The 21,925-nt window shown below is 39.4% G+C and overlaps 1 protein-coding gene across 2 annotated transcripts; it reads right to left on the reverse strand.

Annotated features, from left to right (window-relative positions):
• Positions 1–422: 422 nt before the first annotated feature.
• Positions 423–14,670, reverse strand: LOC121383214 (RING-H2 finger protein ATL3-like). Of its 2 annotated transcripts, XM_041513098.1 has the most exons (6): positions 14,397–14,670; positions 12,769–12,886; positions 6,050–6,392; positions 4,755–5,066; positions 3,908–4,114; positions 423–2,092 (listed from the first exon to the last, which is right to left on the reverse strand). In XM_041513098.1, the coding sequence occupies exons 3-6, from the start codon at positions 6,170–6,172 to the stop codon at positions 2,012–2,014; spliced, it is 723 nt and encodes a 240-aa protein (XP_041369032.1). In that variant the 5' UTR covers positions 6,173–6,392; positions 12,769–12,886; positions 14,397–14,670; the 3' UTR covers positions 423–2,011. The 2 variants fall into 2 exon arrangements, with proteins under 2 accessions (XP_041369032.1, XP_041369031.1); XM_041513097.1 differs by lacking the exon at positions 12,769–12,886.
• Positions 14,671–21,925: the final 7,255 nt, after the last annotated feature.

A 21,925-nucleotide genomic window follows, 5' to 3' on the forward strand; every position in this document is an offset into this window, starting at 1 on the left:
AACGAAGCCTATGAAGTGCGTGGGAGAAGTGAAATAGGATACAAAGTTGGAATCACCACGACGAACAAAACAAACACACACACAGGCAAACAAGAGTGCGTTCGTACGTACGCGTCAGTCGTACTCCCGTGATAACCTAAGACATTTAAATAAAACATTGGTGCGCTGTTTAAATCATAAATGAAAAAAAGAAATGTTTTATTTAACGACGCACTTTAGTTATGGTTATATGGCGTCAGACCACACAGATTTTGACAGGAAACCCGCTGTCGCCACTACATGGGCTACTCTTTCCGATTGGCAGCAAGGGATCTTATTTGCGCTTCCCACAGGCAGGATAGCACAAACCATGGCCTTTGTTGAACCAGTTATGGATCACTGGTCAGTGCAAGTGGTTTACACCTACCCACTGAGCCTTGCGGAGCACTCACTCAGGGTTTGGAGTCGGTATCTGGATTAAAAATTCCATGTCTCGACTGGGATCCGAACCCAGTATCTACCAGCCTGTAGACCGATGACCTACCACGACGCCACCGAGGCCGGTAAATCATAAATGAATACCTCCATCTATTTTCTAGGAATTACACATATATACATATACGCATATTCCTAGTCACACGACAGCAGGTTCTGTTTCAGCATATGGTTAATATACTCGTCATTCTTCAGAAATAACACAGTATGCTCAGTGGCGGGTCCAGAAAATCCGGGGGAGGGGGGCAATGACATGAGGCCGAATGCCAATGGAACTTTGGGGGAGGTTTGGAGGGGATCGTAAAAAAGAAAGAAAATTAATATATAATAAAATTATAACTGTCGCAAAATTTAGGGGGGGGCCCCCCCCCACCACCACCCCCCCCCCCCGCCCCCCCTAGATCCGCCTCTGAATGCTTGTTGTTTTGTGTGTGGGGTTTTCTTTGGTGTTTTTTTTCTTACATAGAAATAACTTTTTTCCCTGATCACTTCATTACAAGGCTTTTGGAAGTTTATAGACATCACACGTACGTTTCGTGTCACTTCAATACGAGGCTTTTGGAAGTCTACAGATGTCACACGTACGTTTCGTGCCACTTCAACACAATGATTTTAATGATCTCATTATTTTACACAAACAGCACATCAGAATATTCTTCACTCTCATACAGTGACTTTGTCACTGCGGTACAATACCGATTCCTCATCAATTCAATACAATGAACTTGTCATGTATAAATAACAGATGTCCCGAATCACCGATCTACACTGTTGTACAGTCTACTGAATAATACACCGATCATTAATCCAGAAACAAACAAAAAAGAGGAAGTAAATAACACAGAAATGCTCCTCACTTCAGCACGATGAAATTTCACGATATATGAAAGACTAATAAGGCACGGGTTCATTGAGCACAGATCACGGTGGCAGGTTCGTCATGACAGTTTCTTGGTGGCAGGTTCGTCGTGACAGTTTCTTGGTGGCAGGTTCATCATGACAATTTCTTGGTGGCAGGTTCGTCATGACAGTTTGTCGGTGGCAGGTTCGTCATGACAATTTCTTGGTGGCAGGTTCGTCATGACAGTTTCTTGGTGGAAGGTTCGTCATGACGGGAATTCGTGGCATGTTCTCGGCAAGGATTACCTCCCAGCCATAAAATACTTTATAATGAATACTAGAGTTTGTAGAACTTTTTTGTTTTGTCTCTGGAATGATCCTGACATGTAAATGGAATGCTTGTAGTCTAAGCGCCATCACAATTGAGACTTTGTAAGACTCGTTTGTGTCACAGGAGTCACAGAATAAAGGGGGTCAAACCCTGATCCCCGAAGTCAAAAGCAGGTTCCCCTTAGGGAGGGGGAGATATTCTCGCATGAAAGATGTTCACTGATCACCTCCCCTCTCCAATACTGATCAGTGGAAGCTCAGTCTAAATGTTGTTTTTTCCACATTGTGTGCGAGTCACTCATTATTCACCCCATCGAAGTAAATTCTAATTTGGCATTGTTATGTGAATAAATCCATTGTGACGTCATTACAATATGGTACACCTCGATAGTCGTAGTCTTCTTGGTGGAATAACCTGGTTTCTACACAGTGGGCAAAGGGCAGTTTTCTAATATGAAAAAAAAGGAGAAAACTTAAGAAATATAATATCACAAGTGACATACCTTTATTTGTTCTCAACAAAATAATGATAATACGTTTATATTTCAGAGCAAACACATCGATAAATCGGACAGATACATTACATATGGATGGCGAGATCTAGAGATATAGATATCGAAAAAGGCAGACAAACAAAAACACGGAAAGACTGATATCGATCAAGGAATATATGGAGGGAGATAGAGAAATAGCGATAGAAATAATGACAAATAGATGAAAAAATATATATGAAGAAAGAGAAAGATGTAGATACATGTATCTGTATATGTGCCGTCTTCACTTCAAAATTCTCCAATAGACCTATAAACGTCAGGACGTAGATGCCCCTTCACTTTCCCTTTAGGGTCCATTCTACAAAGTTTATTTTGTTTAACGACGCCACTAGAGCACACTGATTCATCAATCATCGGCTATTGGATGTCAAAACTTTGGCAATTCTGACATAGTCTTAGCGAGGAAACCTGTTACTTTTTATCTATTGGTAGCAACGGATCTGTTATATGCACCATTCAACAGACAGGATAGCACATACCATGGCCTTTGATATATCAGTCGTGGTGCACTAACTAGAACAAGAAAAAGCCCAATGGGTCCATCGGCGGGGGTTGATCCTAGACCGACCGCGCATCAGATGAGCGCTTTACCACTGGGCTACGTGCCGCCCATCAGACAAGAGATAGATAGCTAACTGAACATTAATATACAGATATATGCCATCTTGACTTCAAAATTCTCTCCAATAGACCTGTATAGGTCAGGGGCCTATTTCACAAAACATCGTAAGTTTACGTCTGCGACTAGCAGTTATACCAGGCATACATTTACAAGTGTTTGGCATCTATTTCACGAAGAAATTTACATATTACAGAAGATGGAGCATTTTAAGGAGAAAAGAAAACTGAAATACGTGTACTTCTAACTATATTTGTTGTACTGTAATAGTAATAGTTTAGTCATAGATTTGAATAGGGGTAACTTCGGACTTCGGTAATCTCGACCCGGTAATCTCGGCCTGGTAATCTCGGCTCGCATCTAATTATAAGTGAATGCATAGAAATACACTGCTTTATTATTATTGTTGTTGTTTTTGTTTATATTATTATTGTTGTTATTATTATTCTAATTTTAAGAGTACATTAATTAAAAGATAAAAGTTACAATGCGGGATAAAAAGTTAAAATATAGCGTAATACTATATTTATAAAATGCCACCTTTTGCTATATTTACATTAGTATTTTCATTGTTACGCATGCCTAGGTCATTACTTTGTATGCAGTTGGGGTCCAACTGATAGCCCGCTGTAAAAGCCACTGTCTAAGTAATCAACTTGTTAGTTTATCGCCTTTGAAAAATGTCCGACAATTTTCTAGAAAAGTACTCGTGAAGATAAAGCTATTAGATTTACTTGAGAGGTTGTTCTTTTTAAATATTGACATAACACATACAATGCTTCATGTTGAAGCGTTGTTATATATGGAAACCGTTTGAGTTGGTACATAACTACAGTAACAATATCACGAGTCTGAAGATTCCTTTTTTTTAACGCGAATGCTGATATGTTACGACCGTATTAAAATACAAGAGACAAATCCAAGGTTGGTATGTTTTCAGCAATCAACTTTAGGTTACAAAAAAACCCCCAACTAGATATCGTTTACGTGCAAAACTAGTCTTACGATGTTTTGTGAAATTGGGCCCCAAGACGTTGGTGCCACTGGTTCACCTCGCCCCATCCCTGAGGGTCCTTTCTTCGTCACTCACCTGTAACCACTGATCAATACAGTCGACGTGGAAGAAGTGTTTACACTTGAGCACCCGCTTCCTGTCCCCCGCGGCGAACTCCGTGATACAGATACCGCAGTTGTCGTCACAATCGGCGACCACAACACACGGCCGCTGCAACCTCCTGATCTGGCTCACCTTCAGGCCGGGAACCGAGTAGTTCACCGAGTCATTTCGCATTAGTGCCTGAACACAGACATGAACAATTACATAAAACGTATACAGATATTAACAATTACGTAAAACGTATACATACATTAACAATTACATAAAACGTATACATACATTAACATTTACATAAAACGTATACATACATTAACAATTACGCAAAACAAACAAGTAAGTCAACAAAAAATATGCACACACGCACACAAAGACATTCACACATGCATGTACGCACGCACGCAAAGAGAAGAAACCATGTGATGTAGTGAAAAACTATTATTGAATTCTTACACATCCGTTAGGAAAAACACTTTGTATCATGTGTGGGATACCAACTTAAAGACATCTGATTCAGATTGGCTGATTCGTGATGACCCGGGCGCCAAAGTCACACCGACCAATGAAATGCATACTACTGAAACTGATTGCTCTGTGACGTATATTAATTGTGCAAATGTGAATAAAGAGAAATAAAAACAAACACACACACACACACACACACACAGAGAGAGAGAGAGAGAGAGAGAGAGAGAGAGAGAGAGAGTGAAAGAGAGAGGGGAGAGAGGAGGGGAGGGCGAGAGAGGAGGGGAGGGCGAGAGAGTAGGGGAGGGGGAGGAGGAAAACTAAGACGAAGAAAATATATAAATTACATAATACATACCAGCAGTTGTTCTCGCTGTTCAAGGGTGAGTTCGAGCGCCTCTAAGATATCATCATCTATCGTCTCTAAGACATTTTCATCATTGCTGTCATCACTGCTTTCCAGATCCCCCAGACTGAACGTGGGGATGGGTATGTCCTCGTCCTCGTAATCGTCCACCGATATCATCGACCGCCGCCTGTTTTCATCGTGGGCAACAATGGATACACTAAGGGACGACAACTCCTGCAATTCCGCTTCCTGGTTCTGTAGGAAAACAGCGAGCTCCATGTCACTGTTTATTTGGGAGCGCACGTCTTCATTACACAATGGCTGAAGTAATAATTAAAGGGATTAATCTAGGTAGTTGCCATTTTCGGTTGTTTTTAAATATTTTTTTTATTTTAAGAACATTTTCTTGTTCAGAATATCTTTGTTTCTTTCTTTTACTTATTTTCGAGCTTATATCCAATTAAGGTTCAAGCACGCTGTCCTGGGCACGCAGCTCAGCTATCTCGGCTGTCTGTCTCGAACAATGGGTTAGTGGTTAGTGAGAGAGAAGAGGGTTTAGTGGACTTACACCTACCCATTGAGTCGTTAAAACTCGATCTGGGTGGGAGCCGGTACCGAGCTGCGAACCTTGTACCTACCAGCCTTATGTCCGATGGCTTAACCACGATACCACCGAGGCCGGTTTAGACTATCAGTACATCTTATATATACATCTCTATACATGGAGGTAAATTCAAGTTTGGCCAACTACAGACATTATCATTGTATATACACTGATATTCTAAACAAGAAAATGTATTTATTTATAACATGCAAAAAAGAAAAGAATAAAAAAAAAAAGATTGAAATAAACTAAATTATAAAGATCCAAAACACAAAACCAACCCCATGTATATGATTTTTACTTTGGTGTGGGAATCGACTGGGTAGGAGAGAGGTAAATAGTTTTTGGGCCCATTTTGTCAATTCCTTTCTCCAGCTTAAAAAAAAATCAGCGTGTGCATGTGTATGTGCATGTTGCATGTGCACGTGTATGTGCATGTGTGAGTGAATGAGCGAGTGTGTGTGTGTGTGTGTGTGTGAGAGAGAGAGTAGTGAATGTATGTGTGTAAGAGAGAGAGAGCGAGCGAGCGATATTGTGTATGTGTGTGTTCTGTGTCCTTGTGAGACAGACACAGAGAAAGAACGATATAGTGTGTGTGTGTGGTGCCCGCCCCCCCCCCCCCCCCCCCCCCCCCCCCCCATAAAATCCTGGCGACACCAGTGTATATGTGTATGCGTGTGTGTTGTAAAATTCCACAAACTTTGATTGGTATTTCTTTCTGTAATACGCCGGACAGGTCTGGACCAGGTAAATCCGTGTCTGTCCAATCGGAGTCACTGTCTGAACTGGAAGACATGATGCGAGGTAACGGCTCGGCGTTCATAGTCGGGTGCTTTGTGTAGTCGAGTCACAAGCTTTAAGATACGAACAGTAATTTCCTCTTAATTATTTTCTATGTGGTGTTCTGCTTTCTTCAGCACGCCAGCTGCAAAAACACCACTCGTGCACTTCGTGTTGATGACGTCATCAGTGACATCAGTCGAGGAAACCTTTACGGATTATGCAGGAGTGTGAAATTCTGTTAATCATTTTTGATGTTGTTTCTGAAATTAAAAAGCAAAGTAAATAAGTTGTCTCGTACTATCAATGATTACCAACAAGAATCCCTCACACCCAAATACCACATACACCAAAGACAACATAGAAAACAAATACAAATAGGCCTAACTAAAACAAGGGAAAGGTCACAATGTCAGATGAGTATGCTAGTCGAGATTCCGTTTCCTGTATGCCTACCATGTAAATCCAATATTAGAGATAAAACATTAATTGATAGACAAAAGGATCCTATGTACTGAGGTATGAATTAAGATCATTTGGCTGCCCTATTGAATTTTGGCGGCCATCTTGGAGTTGAGGTCAAATTCTAGGTGGCCCACATGCTCATTTCAAAGGGTATAGATTCAGGATTACGGAACCGTTGAGAAAACGTTTGACAGGAAACATTAGCAATTTTTCCTCGATGGGCCTCGCTATCAAATCGCATTAATGTAATGTAGCCTAGTTTGATGACCTTGATAAACAGGACTACTCATACAAAGAATGTATGTGTATTCATAATTAAATTAAAAAAAAAATCCATTATAAACCATACATACGCAGAGAGAGAGAGAGAGAGAGAGAGAGAGAGAGACCCCCCCCCTCTCTCTCTCTCTCTCTCTCTCTCTCTCTCTCTCTCTCTCTCTCTCTCTCTCTCTCTCTCTCTCTCTCTCTCTCTCTCTCTCTCTCTCTCTCTCTCTCTCTCGCTCGCTCGCTCGCTCGCTCGCTCGCATTAGCCTACCTCATAGAGGGTATTAGCGAATCTGCTTACCACTACCAAATTTAGTTGTATACCTGCCAAGTTAACACGTTCAACAAAATTAAAGAAAACAATCTTCCATACTAGTATGTTGCATTGCCATGCTTGGTAACAATATCTTGACAATCAGCCCCGTCACCATTCAGGAGTGTCGGGGTCGCGTTAACCCGTATACTAGTAAGACTAGCTATATAGGCTATAGCTTTAGGCGCGCACATTGTGTGGGTTCCTCAACGTTAGGTAATTGTTTTACTGTTAAAGCTGCATGCTCGGTTCAGTCAACGATACTGATAAAACTACCTGGTTAGTTGTTCAATTATTGCAAGACTTGTTGCAGCATTGTGCTAGAACATTTCGTAATTTATTTTTTGTTCATGTATTTGAAAACAAATTATACATAACCATAAGAAGCATATTTTTAAAAAAGCCTTAGCTTTGAAGATACAAAAAACCAAAAAAACCCCAACAAAATAATAATAAAAAACAACCAACAACCCACACAAACAACACGTACTTTTTCAAATGATCTTAAAGACTCTAAAATGAGCTTTAAAGTCAAAATTGCATGGATACCCATCCTCACCATAAACCCTATCCTATACAGACTTACCCACTTCTAACACAACATGCCTCAGAAAATATCTCTAGAGGTTTGTCTAGCTGTATATGGCCATTTTGTTGTTTGTTTTTGCGTTTAGAACATGGCTCAAAACTGCACGCTACAGACTTTTATTCAGAATATACTTATGAACAAATATATATTAAAACATTGCTTGTTACACCCCCATTTCAATGTCCATTTTGCATTGCGCCTTCTCCAACAATATCTACATGTTTATACTTTAATGTAATAGTGCATACTTACTATACGTGGTAAAATATATAAAACTATATTTCATGAAATAAGATTTACACCTCACTGATAATACCCAGCATGTAATTATATCATATGAGTCGCATACGCGCGAACATATGCATATACACTGTAAACTTCACTGGATGAAACGGTCTTATTTGATTGAACATGCAACTTTCGTCAGTTTACCTTTGTTCTTATATAATAAACTACTGCAAGTCTGTTAAACAATGGCGTCGCACTTTTTTACGAGTTATAACACCAAGCCCGTAGCCAGGATTTTTGAAGGGGGGTTCTTTTTGGTATTAAAAGGGCACTTGCGAGCGTAGCGAGCAACACTTGGCTGGGGGCTGCCTGGGGGGGGGGGGGGGGGGGGCTCTAGCCTAGTTTGAAAAGGCACTTCAGAAAAAGGGGGGTTCGTTCGAACCCTACGAACCCCTCTGGCTTCGGGCTTGAACACCATAATAGTTTATTACACAACAACAGTTTATTACACAATATATATATAGTCTTTATTCCTTTAAAGGGACACACCCTAGTTACGGCTAGTTGTTAACCATTACGGCGTTGTTTTTCGCTATTAAACCCATTGTTTTCACAAATAAAATTGCACTTTACTTACCGTTTATTATTTAGAATATACATTTCCATTCACCTGAAGTGTTTTTTGGTAATCCTGGTTTTTGTAATACCACAAAATGCATTTTTCTCATTTCATAAATCGCACGCACGTCTGAGAAAAAACCGTTGAGCAGACAAGGTCTAATCTATTTTTAGAGGGGATATTTCCATTTCAATGTCACAGACGTTGGTATATCACGTGACCGTTATCATTTTGGTTCGGTTTGTTTTCTCGTGCACGGTTCGCGCAATCAAGATCCGATTTGTTGTTGTTCATTTGCGAGATTTTTCTTCACAGTTCGTGAACATTTTCAATAACAATAAAGTTCAGACAAGTAAGTGTCTCAATACAAAACGTTAAAACCCGTTCTCACTTGAACGATTTTCTAAGCGAATTCCGTGCGACTACCAAATCGTACATGGCGTACGGGAGTCGCACGGTAGTATGTTGATAATTCGCACAGGTTGCAGGGGTGTCGTGTGTAATTCGGGCGGGTCGCATGCCGGTGCGAGTTTTTTCAAATGTTGAAAATTTCCACACGGCAGTCGCACGGTTCGCATAGTTCGCATTGGTCGCATTGGGGTCGCACAGCAATCGCACGGCAGCATGATAGGTCGGAAGGGAATCGCACGGGAGTGTGAAGGGAGCCGAGTCGTGCGACTCCCAGTGGACCCCCTGCGACTCCGTGCGACATCCATCACACTGCCGTGCAACAGCCGTGCAACCTGTGCGAATCTCTTACGATATCTGGAGAGGGGATACAACCAGGACAGAACAGTTGGAACATGTCCAGGAGAGGTGAAAGAAACGCACCCCAAGTCTGTGAAATTTGTCGTGACGTAGGCATTGTTGTGCTTCGAGCGACATCTACCGGTGACATCAGAATACTAACTTCAAAATTATTTCAAGCAATTGGGACATGGGGATTCCCATGGTATTTATCGATATAAAACCTGCTTTTTCACTCCATTTGATAAAAACGTGATCTAAGTGTGTTACAGGTTTGTAGATTAACCAAATTATAATTTATTTTCGCTGGATGGAAGTAGGGTGTGCGGCTTTAACAGATAGTTGTGAGATATAAATACATAGAGGTTATTACCAGAATGTTTTTCGTCAATATCATATATTACGAATAAATTTTTTATTATGCTAGCCTCTGGCGAGCATAATACATTATTTTGATTCCTAATATATATTGACGATACCGAAACACACGAGTATAATAATCTCTTTATCATATAATCTCAAGTTTAATACAACGCGTTTTTGTAAACTGTACACGCAACTTTAAATCCAGTCCGCCATTACTAGATATTCAAATGATGTAAGAATATATGGCGCGGTGTCTTAATGGAAATGACGTTAAATTCGAATGCCGTCATTTTGGATGTCCTTACATCAAAATAAACTAGTGCATAACGGTTTTTGTTTTCTGAACGCTATGTTAATAAACCTAGTGCCGTAACCTTGATTAATTTACATCTAATTTGCAAAGTTATCAAATTCTCAAAGTATGTGATCTGAAAAATATCACATACTTTGATTGTACTGAAAATGTAAGATATTATATTATATTAAATTTCATTATATACTTACATACAAACAAACATACAATAAATTAATAAAGAAAACTATGAAAGGCAGATAAGTAGTGCATGCATCGAACCAAGTAAATATACAGTCATTCAAACACGAGCACATAACGTTTCTGGGGTAATACAGCTATCGCCTGCTGTTGGTGGCTTCAAAGTATATTGTTTGTTTAGTAAATGAATGTACCGTAATAGATAACGTAAGTACTTTTATAGAGTCGTCAACATCAACTGGAGGTAATATCTTTAGTAATAAAAACAGGTTGTGAAGATCGACACTGAGTTCCACTGGCCCAATGTCTAGAATTCGTCTCTAATTTGATATATAAATTGACAGTGAAGTAATATAATTGTTACACACCCGTTGGTGAGAACACCATACGTTATTTTTTTTATACACATGGGTTGTTTACACATGTAGGCCTACGTGTGTTTACAATTTCAAGACATACGACTGGCTGCTCCTAGGTGATGACCAGGTCACCATTGCCATACATCCAATGAAAAAGTACACGATAGAAATCGATTATATTGTGACGTACAGTAAACCTGACAATCATGGGTCTGTGACGCGTAAGTTAGCTACAAGTGCAAAGGCTGTAAATATCTTTTAGTCGAAAAATATGTTAAAATTTGTTTTAAACCTGGTTTTTGAGGATATGTAAGAAATAGAATAATACATTCGTGTCCGTTAGATATCATTTATCTCACAACTTGTTGTTTAAAAACATATCTAACAAGCGAAACAACTCGTGAGATATATGGTATCTAACAGACACAAATGTATTATTCTCTATTTACATTGTTTATTTATGTGGCATAGAATTGTCATCGACATAACGGCGTAGTTTAGGGTCAAGGTTAGCTTTAGGGTTAGTGTTATGTCGTCTTAATTATATCGCTGTATTAACAAAACGACTAGAAATATACAATTTTGTCGTAAAAACATTTCTAAATGATGTAGTTCTATGTCAATTTGCAGTTCTATGCCACCATATATTTAAGACTTAGTTAACAATGAATAATAAGTCATTGGACATACTTCCGTAACCGTGGATATAGATGTTGACATAAAAGCTAAAAGTTCGTGACAAGTACAAATTATTTCACTCGGAACATAAACTTAATAACAACAGGTAAGTCGTTTATTATATTTATATTATATCATTGGCTTACTATCTTTTCAGCCTGGGGATCGACCTTTCATGTTAACCTTTTCCAGGCCTCGGGCAAACAAGTCTGTTTTCAAAGGTATCGCTTCACAACACTCATTGAATAGTTTACTGCACTAATGTCGGTGTGTAGTATAATCTCTCTCTCTCTCTCTCTCTCTCTCTCTCTCTCTCTCTCTCTCTCTCTCTCTCTCTCTCTATCTCTGTCTATTATATCTATCTCTCTCTTACACACGCACACACACACACACACACACACATGTACACACAAACACACACACACACACACACACACACAAACCACACACATATACACACAAACACACACACGCACACACAAACGCGCGCACACGCATTCATGCACAAGGAATGGAGGATCTAAAGATCATTTATTCATTAATTATTCATTCATTCATTCATTTTCCTTTGCCACAAATGAAAAAAAATTAACAGGGTTCCTGTATGTAGAAATTACCAAATGTCGCACATCCAATAGCTGATGATTAATAAATCAATGTGCTCTAGTGGTGTCATTAAACAAAACAAACTTCTTCATTCATTAATTTATATTAAAATGTACAAAGTCAGTCCAAAACGTGCACAGTGATATAAAAACCACATTGACACAGACGTCAAACACATCGACTAAGACACACACACAGACACGCACACGGACAGAATTGCGGACTGCGTGGGTAGGAGTCCTACTTGGACATAACTGTAAACAATGTTTAGTATTGGTTGTAGACGCTATCTCGACCATTCTGGGACATAATACATTGTGCTTCATATCAGTATAACACAGCGGTAACTATTTCACCTCGCCTTCGATAGCCCTGCGCAGACAAGCATGGACAAAAAAACTCATAACAAAGAAATATATATATATATATATATATATATATATATATATATATAGATAGATAGATAGATAGATATATAGATATAGATAGATATTTAGATAGATAGACAAAATAGACACGTGTGAGGAAACTGTCCAGGAGGGGTGGGTGGGGGGTCTGTACTGTGGCGAGCTACGTTTTTAGGTGAGGGGGTGGTGGTAGTTGAGTGATGTTATCCCGGAAAATGTATTGAAAAAAAAACACAGAAGAAGAAAATTCACAAACCCCGCATCACACGCCCCTCAAAGTGATAGCTATACACATAGACAAAGAAATACTAACATAGACAGAGATACACATATACACACAAAGAGATACACATATTCACACAAAGAGATACACATATACATAAAGGGAGATACACGTAGACAAAGAAATACACGTACAGATACACATATAAACAGAGAGATACACATATATAAATACACATTTAAACCGATGCACAGCCAGAAACAGAGACGCGAATTCACGCACTTGTCGTTACTGTGACGACTTCCACATTCAAAGACCACGAGGTCGCCTGAATATGATTAAGATACAATCTCTGCTGTCAAACACACCCTGGCTTTGTTCGTGGGACACGAGTCCAACACTGAAATGACATAACGGAAACTGTTAGCGTAATTAAATCAGCTAATGAGACTGCGCATATGGCTCACTCACTAACACAAAATAAAGTTTAGCCAGCCGTGTTTTTGCTTTGGTTTTGCTTTTGCCTTTGGTGATGTGGTCTGTCTGTCTATTTCTACGTCTGTCTGACTGTTTGTCTCTTTCACTTTCGTTCGCTTTCTCTCTCATTCACTTTCTCTCTCTCTCTCTCTCTCTCTCTCTCTCTCTCTCTCTCTCTCTCTCTCTCTCTCTCTCTCCCTCTCCCTCTCTCTCCCTCCCTCCCTCCCACTCTCTCTCTCTCTCTCCCTCCCTCCCTCCCTCTCTCTCTCTCTCCCTCCCTCTCTCTCTGTGTGTCTGTGTGTGTGTCTGTCCGTTGTTTGTCTGTCTGTCTGTCTCTCCTCGCTCTCCCTGTCTCTGCCTGTCTGTCTGTCTGTCTCTCTGTCTCTCTCTCTCTCTCTCTCTCTCTCTCTCTCTCTCTCTCTCTCTCTCTCGCTCTCTGTGTGTGTGTGTGTATGTCTGTCCGTTGTCCGTCTGTCTGTCTATCCTCTCTCCCTGTCTGTCTGTCTGTCTGTCTGTCTCTCTCTCTCTCTCTATCCCTCCCCTCCCCTCTCTCTCTCTCTCCCTCCCTCTCTCTCTCTCTCTCTCTCTCTCTCCTCTCTCTCTCTCTCTGTGTGTGTGTCTGTGTCTGTCCGTTGTTTGTCTGTCTGTCTGTCTCTCCTCGCTCTCCCTGTCTCTGTCTGTCTGTCTGTCTGTCTGTCTCTCTCTCTCTCTCTCTCTCTCTCTCTCTCTCTCTCTCTCTCTCTCTCTCTCTCTCTCTGTGTGTGTGTGTGTGTGTATGTCTGTCCGTTGTCCGTCTGTCTGTCTGTCTATCCTCTCTCCCTGTCTCTGTCTGTCTGTCTCTGTCTGTCTGACTGTCTCTCTCTCTCTCTCTCTCTCTCTCTCTCTCTCTCTCTCTCTCTCAATGTGTGTGCATGTGCGTTCGTACATGCGTGTGGATATACCGTATATGTTTTGTTTTAAGTGAGTGTGTGTACGCACGTGTTTTTTCTCTTTTTATATTACTCAAACTATATAATGAAATATGTGTACGTGCTATATCGAAATACTCTGTTGTTGGGCCAACTAAGAGCATTTACCTTCTCTGCTCTATTTCTTTCTCTGTCTGTCTACACCTCTACGTGTTTCTCCGTGCCTATCTCACAGTCTATATGTGTGCCTATCTGTCTGTCTATCTATCTTTGACCTTTTTCCTAGTTACCATTGTTTCGCACGACTTAATCAGGCCACACACACACACACACACACACACACACACGCACGCACATACGTACACACGTACGCGGACAAACATACATACATAAAATTATCGACATACCTAACTTAGCACCCAAACATAAAATAAAATATTATATCACTGATTATATAGGTTATATTTAAAACTAACAACAGAGAAACGAAAACAAAATAATAAACTAACACAAAGTCGCTCTTACCTGTATCCATGTTTTGTACTTTGGCCAGGTATTACGGTGCTTCTGTGTTGTAAATCCCGTCACGTGCTAACTCTTCGTTGCCAGCTCTAGGAATACACAAAGAAAACAAATATCTTCTCATATCGAGGGGAATGAATTCTTTACGTCAGAGTCATTCTATTAATAGCATTTAGGAAAATAACTATTGATTAGTTGAGAAATGTAGAACAATAGTGACGACAGCGCGAGGGATAAACGAAATGCGGACAAATAGTCCTATCACCTACATTGTCGTGTTTGTTCTAAATATAGTCCGATGACGAAACCTATACTGATACTACTATATTTAGCAGGTCTACCTGGTGAGTTTCGTGGTATATTATACTGTTATGAAAAGGCAGACGACGTTCACATTTTCTAGGGAACTAGGCTTGGGATTAGCTCGCGTGTCTTCTAGCGCTGGTTTGTGTATATCTTTATTCCACACAATCCACACCCTCGCTGAGGTTAAAACATTATTTATTTATTTAAAACATAATAATAATTTAAAAAATTAAAATACGGCAATTCATATAGGTGTTTAGGAAAAATGTAAATAAAAAGGGCTCGCCAGATTCGTATTCGAACCTCCAGGACCGGACCATGCTACGCACCAGCAACTTCTGCTGTGATGTCTTAACAAGGATGTGTTGTTGTTGTGGTTCAAAGCCTGGATTAAAGTTACATTCTCTGGTTACCATATTGTAACATCATGTACAAATGTGAAATACAAGCTCAAATGCACTTTTAAAAAAGTCGTGTGTCTTCGTTATGAACGGATATTGTCAAACGTATACGCTTGATTCGTCGCCTGTGCCGCCATAGCTCGGCAAAGCACAAACGACAGACTGTTGTCAGTTTCAGTTAACACGTGCGTTTGTCGATTTCAAATTGTAGGGTTCATCTCAAAAAATTAAAGAGAAATCTTGCGCTGTACGAAGAACGTTCGGTTGAGGATACGGCACTAGTCTTTAGTTAAAACCGGTTTGATCTTGACAACGTATTATCGACAGTCGTACCTTCCTATTTCAGAATTGATATTTTATAAAGTGTTAGTAGAACTTTCAAAGTTTAGTTTGTATACTAGTAACACATTAATCATGTATATATTTTTTAAATAAAATATACTAAACTAGACAATGAACGTTTTCACTTCTTAATTTTACGTGTTAAAATCGACATTCAAATAAATAGTATTTCGTTTGGAAAGGGTAAAGTTAGGGTGGGGGTGGGGGGGGGGGTGTGGGTGTTTAACGACATCAAAGATAAAGCATATTGATTTAATAATCATCCGACCCCATACAACCATAAATAAAATGTGTTGAGTTCGTCGGTTAATGAAACATATCCTATCCTTCCTTCCATCTGCTGTTTTGACATATAATCTTAGAGAGGAATCGGGTGCATGTGCAGGGGGAGGGTATTGGAGGTCGAAACCCTTACTTGCCCAAGCTTAAAAAAAAATTGAAATGTATTTTTGGGGGGAGCATGGCCCCATATAAACTTCGCTCAACACAGTCTATAACCCCAACCCCGCTGCTGAAATCCCTGCACACGCGCCTTGGAAACCCGCTACATTTTGGGTTTTTTTGCAAGTGATCGTTTATATGTACCATCCCACAGACAGGATATCACATACCATGGTATTTTATATACCCGCCGATGGGGATCGATCCTAGACTGACCGCGCATTTCCAAAAAACACCTTTTTTGGTCTAAGTAATGAATAAAAATAACATATAGTCTTGAAAAATATTACGTAAATCGAACACAGTACCCTCTTCCTCTACCCTAGAGCGTTACGTAATTAGTAACACCCCCTTACATGTAACACGTATGCCAATAGCTGGCCACTGTCAAAATTTCAAGGCAAATCCCCCACCCACCGACCCCTGGAAAGGCGTTGTACCATACCTCTATGGATATAAATATGTTTTGGAGATATGAGACGACCCCTCAATCAAGACAGTTAAATTTGTTCAAAAATTGCGAAATCTCACGTGATCTCTTGTTGGGGAATTCTATACTTGTGATAAGCCAATGAAAATCGAGATCGGTACGAGCCCGTCAAAAGTGTCCCACTTTCAAAATACTGGCTTTGTTTTTGACCTGGATAAGCCAGCGTAGTGAAACCAATGCGGAGTGCGGCGTCATATATGCACCAAACGTAATTGGATTTTCTGTTCTATATGCTTAAATAATAAAAATATTCTGGATAAAGCCGCTTTAATAATTATACTAAATGTCGGTTCAGTTTGAAAAGAAGAGGTAAGCCTAGGATAAATAGAAGTTGGGCCTTTTTTTTTTCTTCCCGAAACCTCGTTCTAGATATTTCGCCGATTTCTTCATTCATTCATTTCAACTTAATTTCGTACTTATATCTACACACATACACACACACACACGCACCAGTGTCTGCGCTTAACTTTTTTTTTGAGTTGCCATCCGGGCAAGTGGTGACAGTACTTTCACTTGCCCGGTACTATTTTCACTTGCCCGAATAATATTTTCTAAAAAAACTACAATATTGCAACAAATTATAAGAGAAAACATTTATTTTGAGTATTTTCCTGCACTCAACCAATCCACTCTTTAAATAAATAACAGACATGCCACTGTGACTCCCCACTGTCACTGTCAATACATTTGTGGTATTTCCAACAAACAAAGATGCTTGCGTTCACCAAACGTTGAGCACTGGTATAACCGACACAACCCCTTCCTCCCCCCACCCCATCTCAATGAAATAATAATAATTTAAAAAACCCCTAAAATATAATGTTCGTGGATACGATCTGTGACGTGTACACATAACCAGGGCTGAATCTTGTCGACATGAATTCGTGCCCAATTTTACATGCCACTTAACTTACTTACACCTATTCTTATATTGGGCATATATTTATATGTAAAAGTAGACCTACACTTTTTCATGTTGCAAAGTAGGTTACATAGCTGTACTTTTATTTATTTATTAATTATTGATTTAATTTTTTTTTTTTTTTAAATCGGTCGCCAAGGCGGGTAACCTTACTGTGGGTTTTCAGTCGCCCATCGTCGTTTTCAGTCGCCAGGGGCGATCGGGCGACCGTTAAGTTCGAACCCTGACACCCCCTCAGCTATCTGGGCTGTCTGTCCAGGACAGTGGGTTAGTTGTTAGTGAAAAAGAAGAGGGTGTAGTGGTCTTACACCTACCCAATGAGTCGTTAAAACTCGCTCTGAGTGGGAGCCGGTACCGGACTGCGAACCCAGTACCTACCAATTTTATGTTAGATGGCTTAACCACGACGCCACCGAGTCCAGTCGCGGATTTCAGATCTGAGCAGGATTTAAATCCGTTTTAGAGTAGTAGATCCATTCATATTGATTGCCTTAGGATATCTATACACCAAAAAAATATAGTTCTTATTCATATAATATATCATCTTCATAAATCAAGGCTAATATTCGTTCCTCGTATTCAGCCTTGATACATGTAGTCAAGATTACTGATATCCACTACTAGCGCCCTCTATTGGAAGAAAATTTGTAACATCGATTATGTCCCTTACACGATGACATCGCTGACCAATCACAGCATCGGTAACATGTGACAATCTTGAAAGCAATATCAAAAAATTAACCGCCGAAACCCTTTTTTAACATATCGTGACAAACACGACACGTTTCCACGGACGCTGACGCTGCCATCTTTGTTTACAATAACAAGGTAATCTATAAGGAGCGTTGCGATTCGTTGCAATCAGATCTCATCCCATCCAATGAAATTTAAGCATTTTGTGGCACGATTTCTTGATGACATGTATCAAGGCTGAATACGAGGAACGAATATTAGCCTTGATTTATGAAGATGATAATATATATACATTAATATACATGTGTGTATATATATATATATATATATATATATATATATAATGTATGTATGTATGTATGTATGTATGTATATATGTATGTATATATATGTATATATATATATATATATATACAGTCAAACCTGTATATAACGGTCACCCAAAGGACTTGACAAAAGTGGCCGTTATAGAGAGGTGACCCTTATATACAGGTTCAAAATTAGAACACATATATTAAAACATATCACAACTGTCATAAAAAAAGAAGATACACGTGTTATAAATACGGTTTTTTTTATTACATGAGACTGTCCATGTCAATACAACACAATACAATGATAGTACACAAATAACACACCTATTTTGTTTATTCACTTTTTAAAGAAGTCACCAATTTTGGATTGCTTCCCATAGCATTCCACTCGCATCGAAGACACATGTTCTTCTATATCCATGGTAGCGCTTAGAATGTCACACCTGCCATGAAATAGAGCAAACTCTTTCAAGTAACTCACATACTTCTCCGCTTCTGTTATTGAACACACCTTTTGTTTCCTACTTTCAATCTCGCCTTCATCACTCCCATCATCATTTTCGTCACTATCATCACTTTGGCCCGATTCATTGCTATCCATTTCTTTCAAAAGAACCGATGCAGGTCTAGCCCAATCAACAACAGACTCGTCACACGTCTTGAAGGTTATTACCCATGTGGCATGTTTAACTCATGTGTTTGTTTCATATCACCGATAACACTGGTCAACACAATTTTTCTTGCATACGGTATTCCAACGGATTCTAGCTAAATTTTGTGTGCTGAATCCAAATCTGTCATTAGTTTTTGCCTATCACATCAGATTTTAAAATTATGTTGCATTAAAGGATTGATAGATGCAGAAATGTTCACAGTAAAAGGTACCTAATTCAAGTACAATATTTAATCATTTATTGCACATCATTTTCTCACATATTCATACACATGAGTTTTGAGACTTTTCACAACATTCAAAATGCAGCAAATATCCATATCCGGTAATTGAAAGGCACAGATGTAATCGTATTACAACATAGTAAACTTCCTCTTTGTGGACGTTCTTTTATGAACAGCATCTGGGACATCCCTCATCAAACTCCAGTAGTAATCTGCCATCATATGTGAGTCCCAACGACCTTGATATCGTTCTTCCATCACTTTAAGGTCTTGATCGAACCGTTCGCCCTGTTCGTCGCTTACATCTCCAAGGTTATCTAGAAACTCGCTCAAGTGACTATGCAGCAGTTCCTCCACAATCTCTTGGTAGTTGTCATCTTTCTTGTTCCCAAGAAATTTCTGCACCACATTAGTGAATGCATTCCACGCTCGAGCTTCGACTGCAGTCATTGTCGTAATGAAGTGTGTGTCCTTGAGTAATGTTCTGATGTGAGGTCCGTCAAATATGCCATCTTTTTTCTTTTCGGTGCTAAGACTCGGAAAGGTAGAACATATGTAGCTAAAGCAGTCTCCAGTGTGATCAAGAGCTTTCACAAACTGCTTCATTAGACCGAGCTTAATATGCAGTGGTGGAAGGATGATATTTTTTCCGATCAACCAGTGGTTCATTAATGATGTTCTTGTCACCAGGTATCAGACTATTCCTTGCTGGTCATTCCTTTCTCACCCAGTGCTCATCATTAGCCCTACTGTCCCAGTAGCATAGGAAACAAGGATATTTGGTGTATCCTCCTTGTTGCCCCAAAAGGAAGTTAATAATTTTCAAATCCACACAGATCAACCATTCATGATCGTGGTACGTCAATCGATCAAGTACAACTTTGATGTTTGCATACTCTTCCTTCAGGGTCACTGAGTATCCTATAGGGATGGATCCATAGATGTTCCTGTTGTGAAGTAAAACACATTTCAAACTTCTTTTTGAACTGTCAATAAAGAGTCTCCACTCACGTGAATGATACGCAGGCAATCCCATAACGAGAAGAAGCCCTTCAACATCATTGCAGTATACAAGCTGACCATCAGAATGGAAGTACTTCCTCAGTTCTGCCTCTCTGTTGCGATAAAATGAAACACTTGTGCAAGGTTCGAGAAGGTTTTTCTCTTTCAGTCTGGAAGCCAATAACTAAAAAGATTGTTTTGGCAAATTCAAATCTTGGATCAGATCATTCAATTCAGGCTGACTGAACAGAGAAGGTTGATCAAGAGACGAATTTGATGGCTTGTACTCTGCATCTGCTTTTCCATCATCATCATCGGATAAAGATGTGAATGAAGTAGGTGCTTCCTCGTCAATCTCTGCGAGCTCGGTAAAAACAGGTACAGGTATTTCGTCACAATGAGGAACTGGCCTTATAGCAGATGGTATGCTAGGGTATTTCATGTATTGCTTGTTTTTCTTATTGAATCCTTTGACATTTACAAGGCAGAAGTAGCAGTCATCTAGATGGTTTTTTGGTTCTCTCCAAACCATCGGCACACCAAATTTGAGCTTAGCATTCTTTGCTTGAGACCATGCTCTCAGAGTTTCGACACAAGTCGTGCATACTTTATGAGGGGCCCAGTTTTTTGTCCTGGTCTCCAAGCAGTACTTTAAAGTAGGCACGGTACACTCGCTTGACGAATGTAGTGATGTTACGCCTTTGAGGTGCTAAAGTGAAGCATCCACAGATATAGCAGAAAATATCTGGGTCGTTACAGCACTTTCTTCTCTGTGAAGGTGTAGACATAGCTAGCTTCCAGTGAAAGGTACCAGGTACTGATATAAACAACTACACTGAGTCAGCTGTGCCGCCCAGTGAGAATCGTAGTCACAGAAAGGTAGTCTTAACAGCTAATTAGGTAATCTTCACATCTGTAAATCATATAATAAAAACAAAAGAAAACAACATTAGAACACTATAACAAATAAATAAATAAATAAATAAATAAATAATAAAAACAACTTCACCAAATGAACAAAGACTTAGAACATTGGTGAACAAAATATAATAAGGCCATAAATGAAGTAGTTTTGGGTAGAATAATCAAGCTTTTGCTGTTTTATCCCCCAAAAACTGCCGGACTGGATGGTCAACTTTCGTAAAACTCCATGAATATAGGTCATACAGATAGCACAAAAACTTGATGTGATAGAGCAAATCTGAGCTCAGATTTGGATTCGGCAGCCCAAAATTAGCCTAAACCAGTTTACAAAGTCCATGCAAGAAAAAACTAAAATATTTTTGTAGACCAGTGTAATCCTTCAGTGGAGTATGACCGTTGATTACAGCTGAATAAGATCATGGGTCATTAAATAATCCTAACATGGGGCATCTTTACTGACCGCCGCCTTCAGCAATTCATGTTTATTTACCAATCATCTCTAGCTAGAAACAATCAGACACCTAACTTAACACTTCATTTGTTTTGTTTCTTGAGAATGAATAGAGTGATCATACATACAGATTACATTATGTACAGCCAATGGGAAGTCATCTACTGTTCAGTGTCACAGAAGTTACTGAGGGTCCGTTTGTTTTTCAATTACGATCAGAGAATTACAATGGAACTTTACATTGACGAAAAATAAACCCAAAGCTACAGACATGGCCAAATAAACACATTTAATTTATAATTTTTAAGATGATTCAAAAAGTAAAGACATAACCAGGGTTAAAAAAAAA

The sequence above is a fragment of the Gigantopelta aegis genome, chromosome 10, assembly GCF_016097555.1.
Source record: "Gigantopelta aegis isolate Gae_Host chromosome 10, Gae_host_genome, whole genome shotgun sequence".
In the NCBI taxonomy this organism is placed as follows: Eukaryota; Metazoa; Mollusca; class Gastropoda; order Neomphalida; family Peltospiridae; genus Gigantopelta; species Gigantopelta aegis.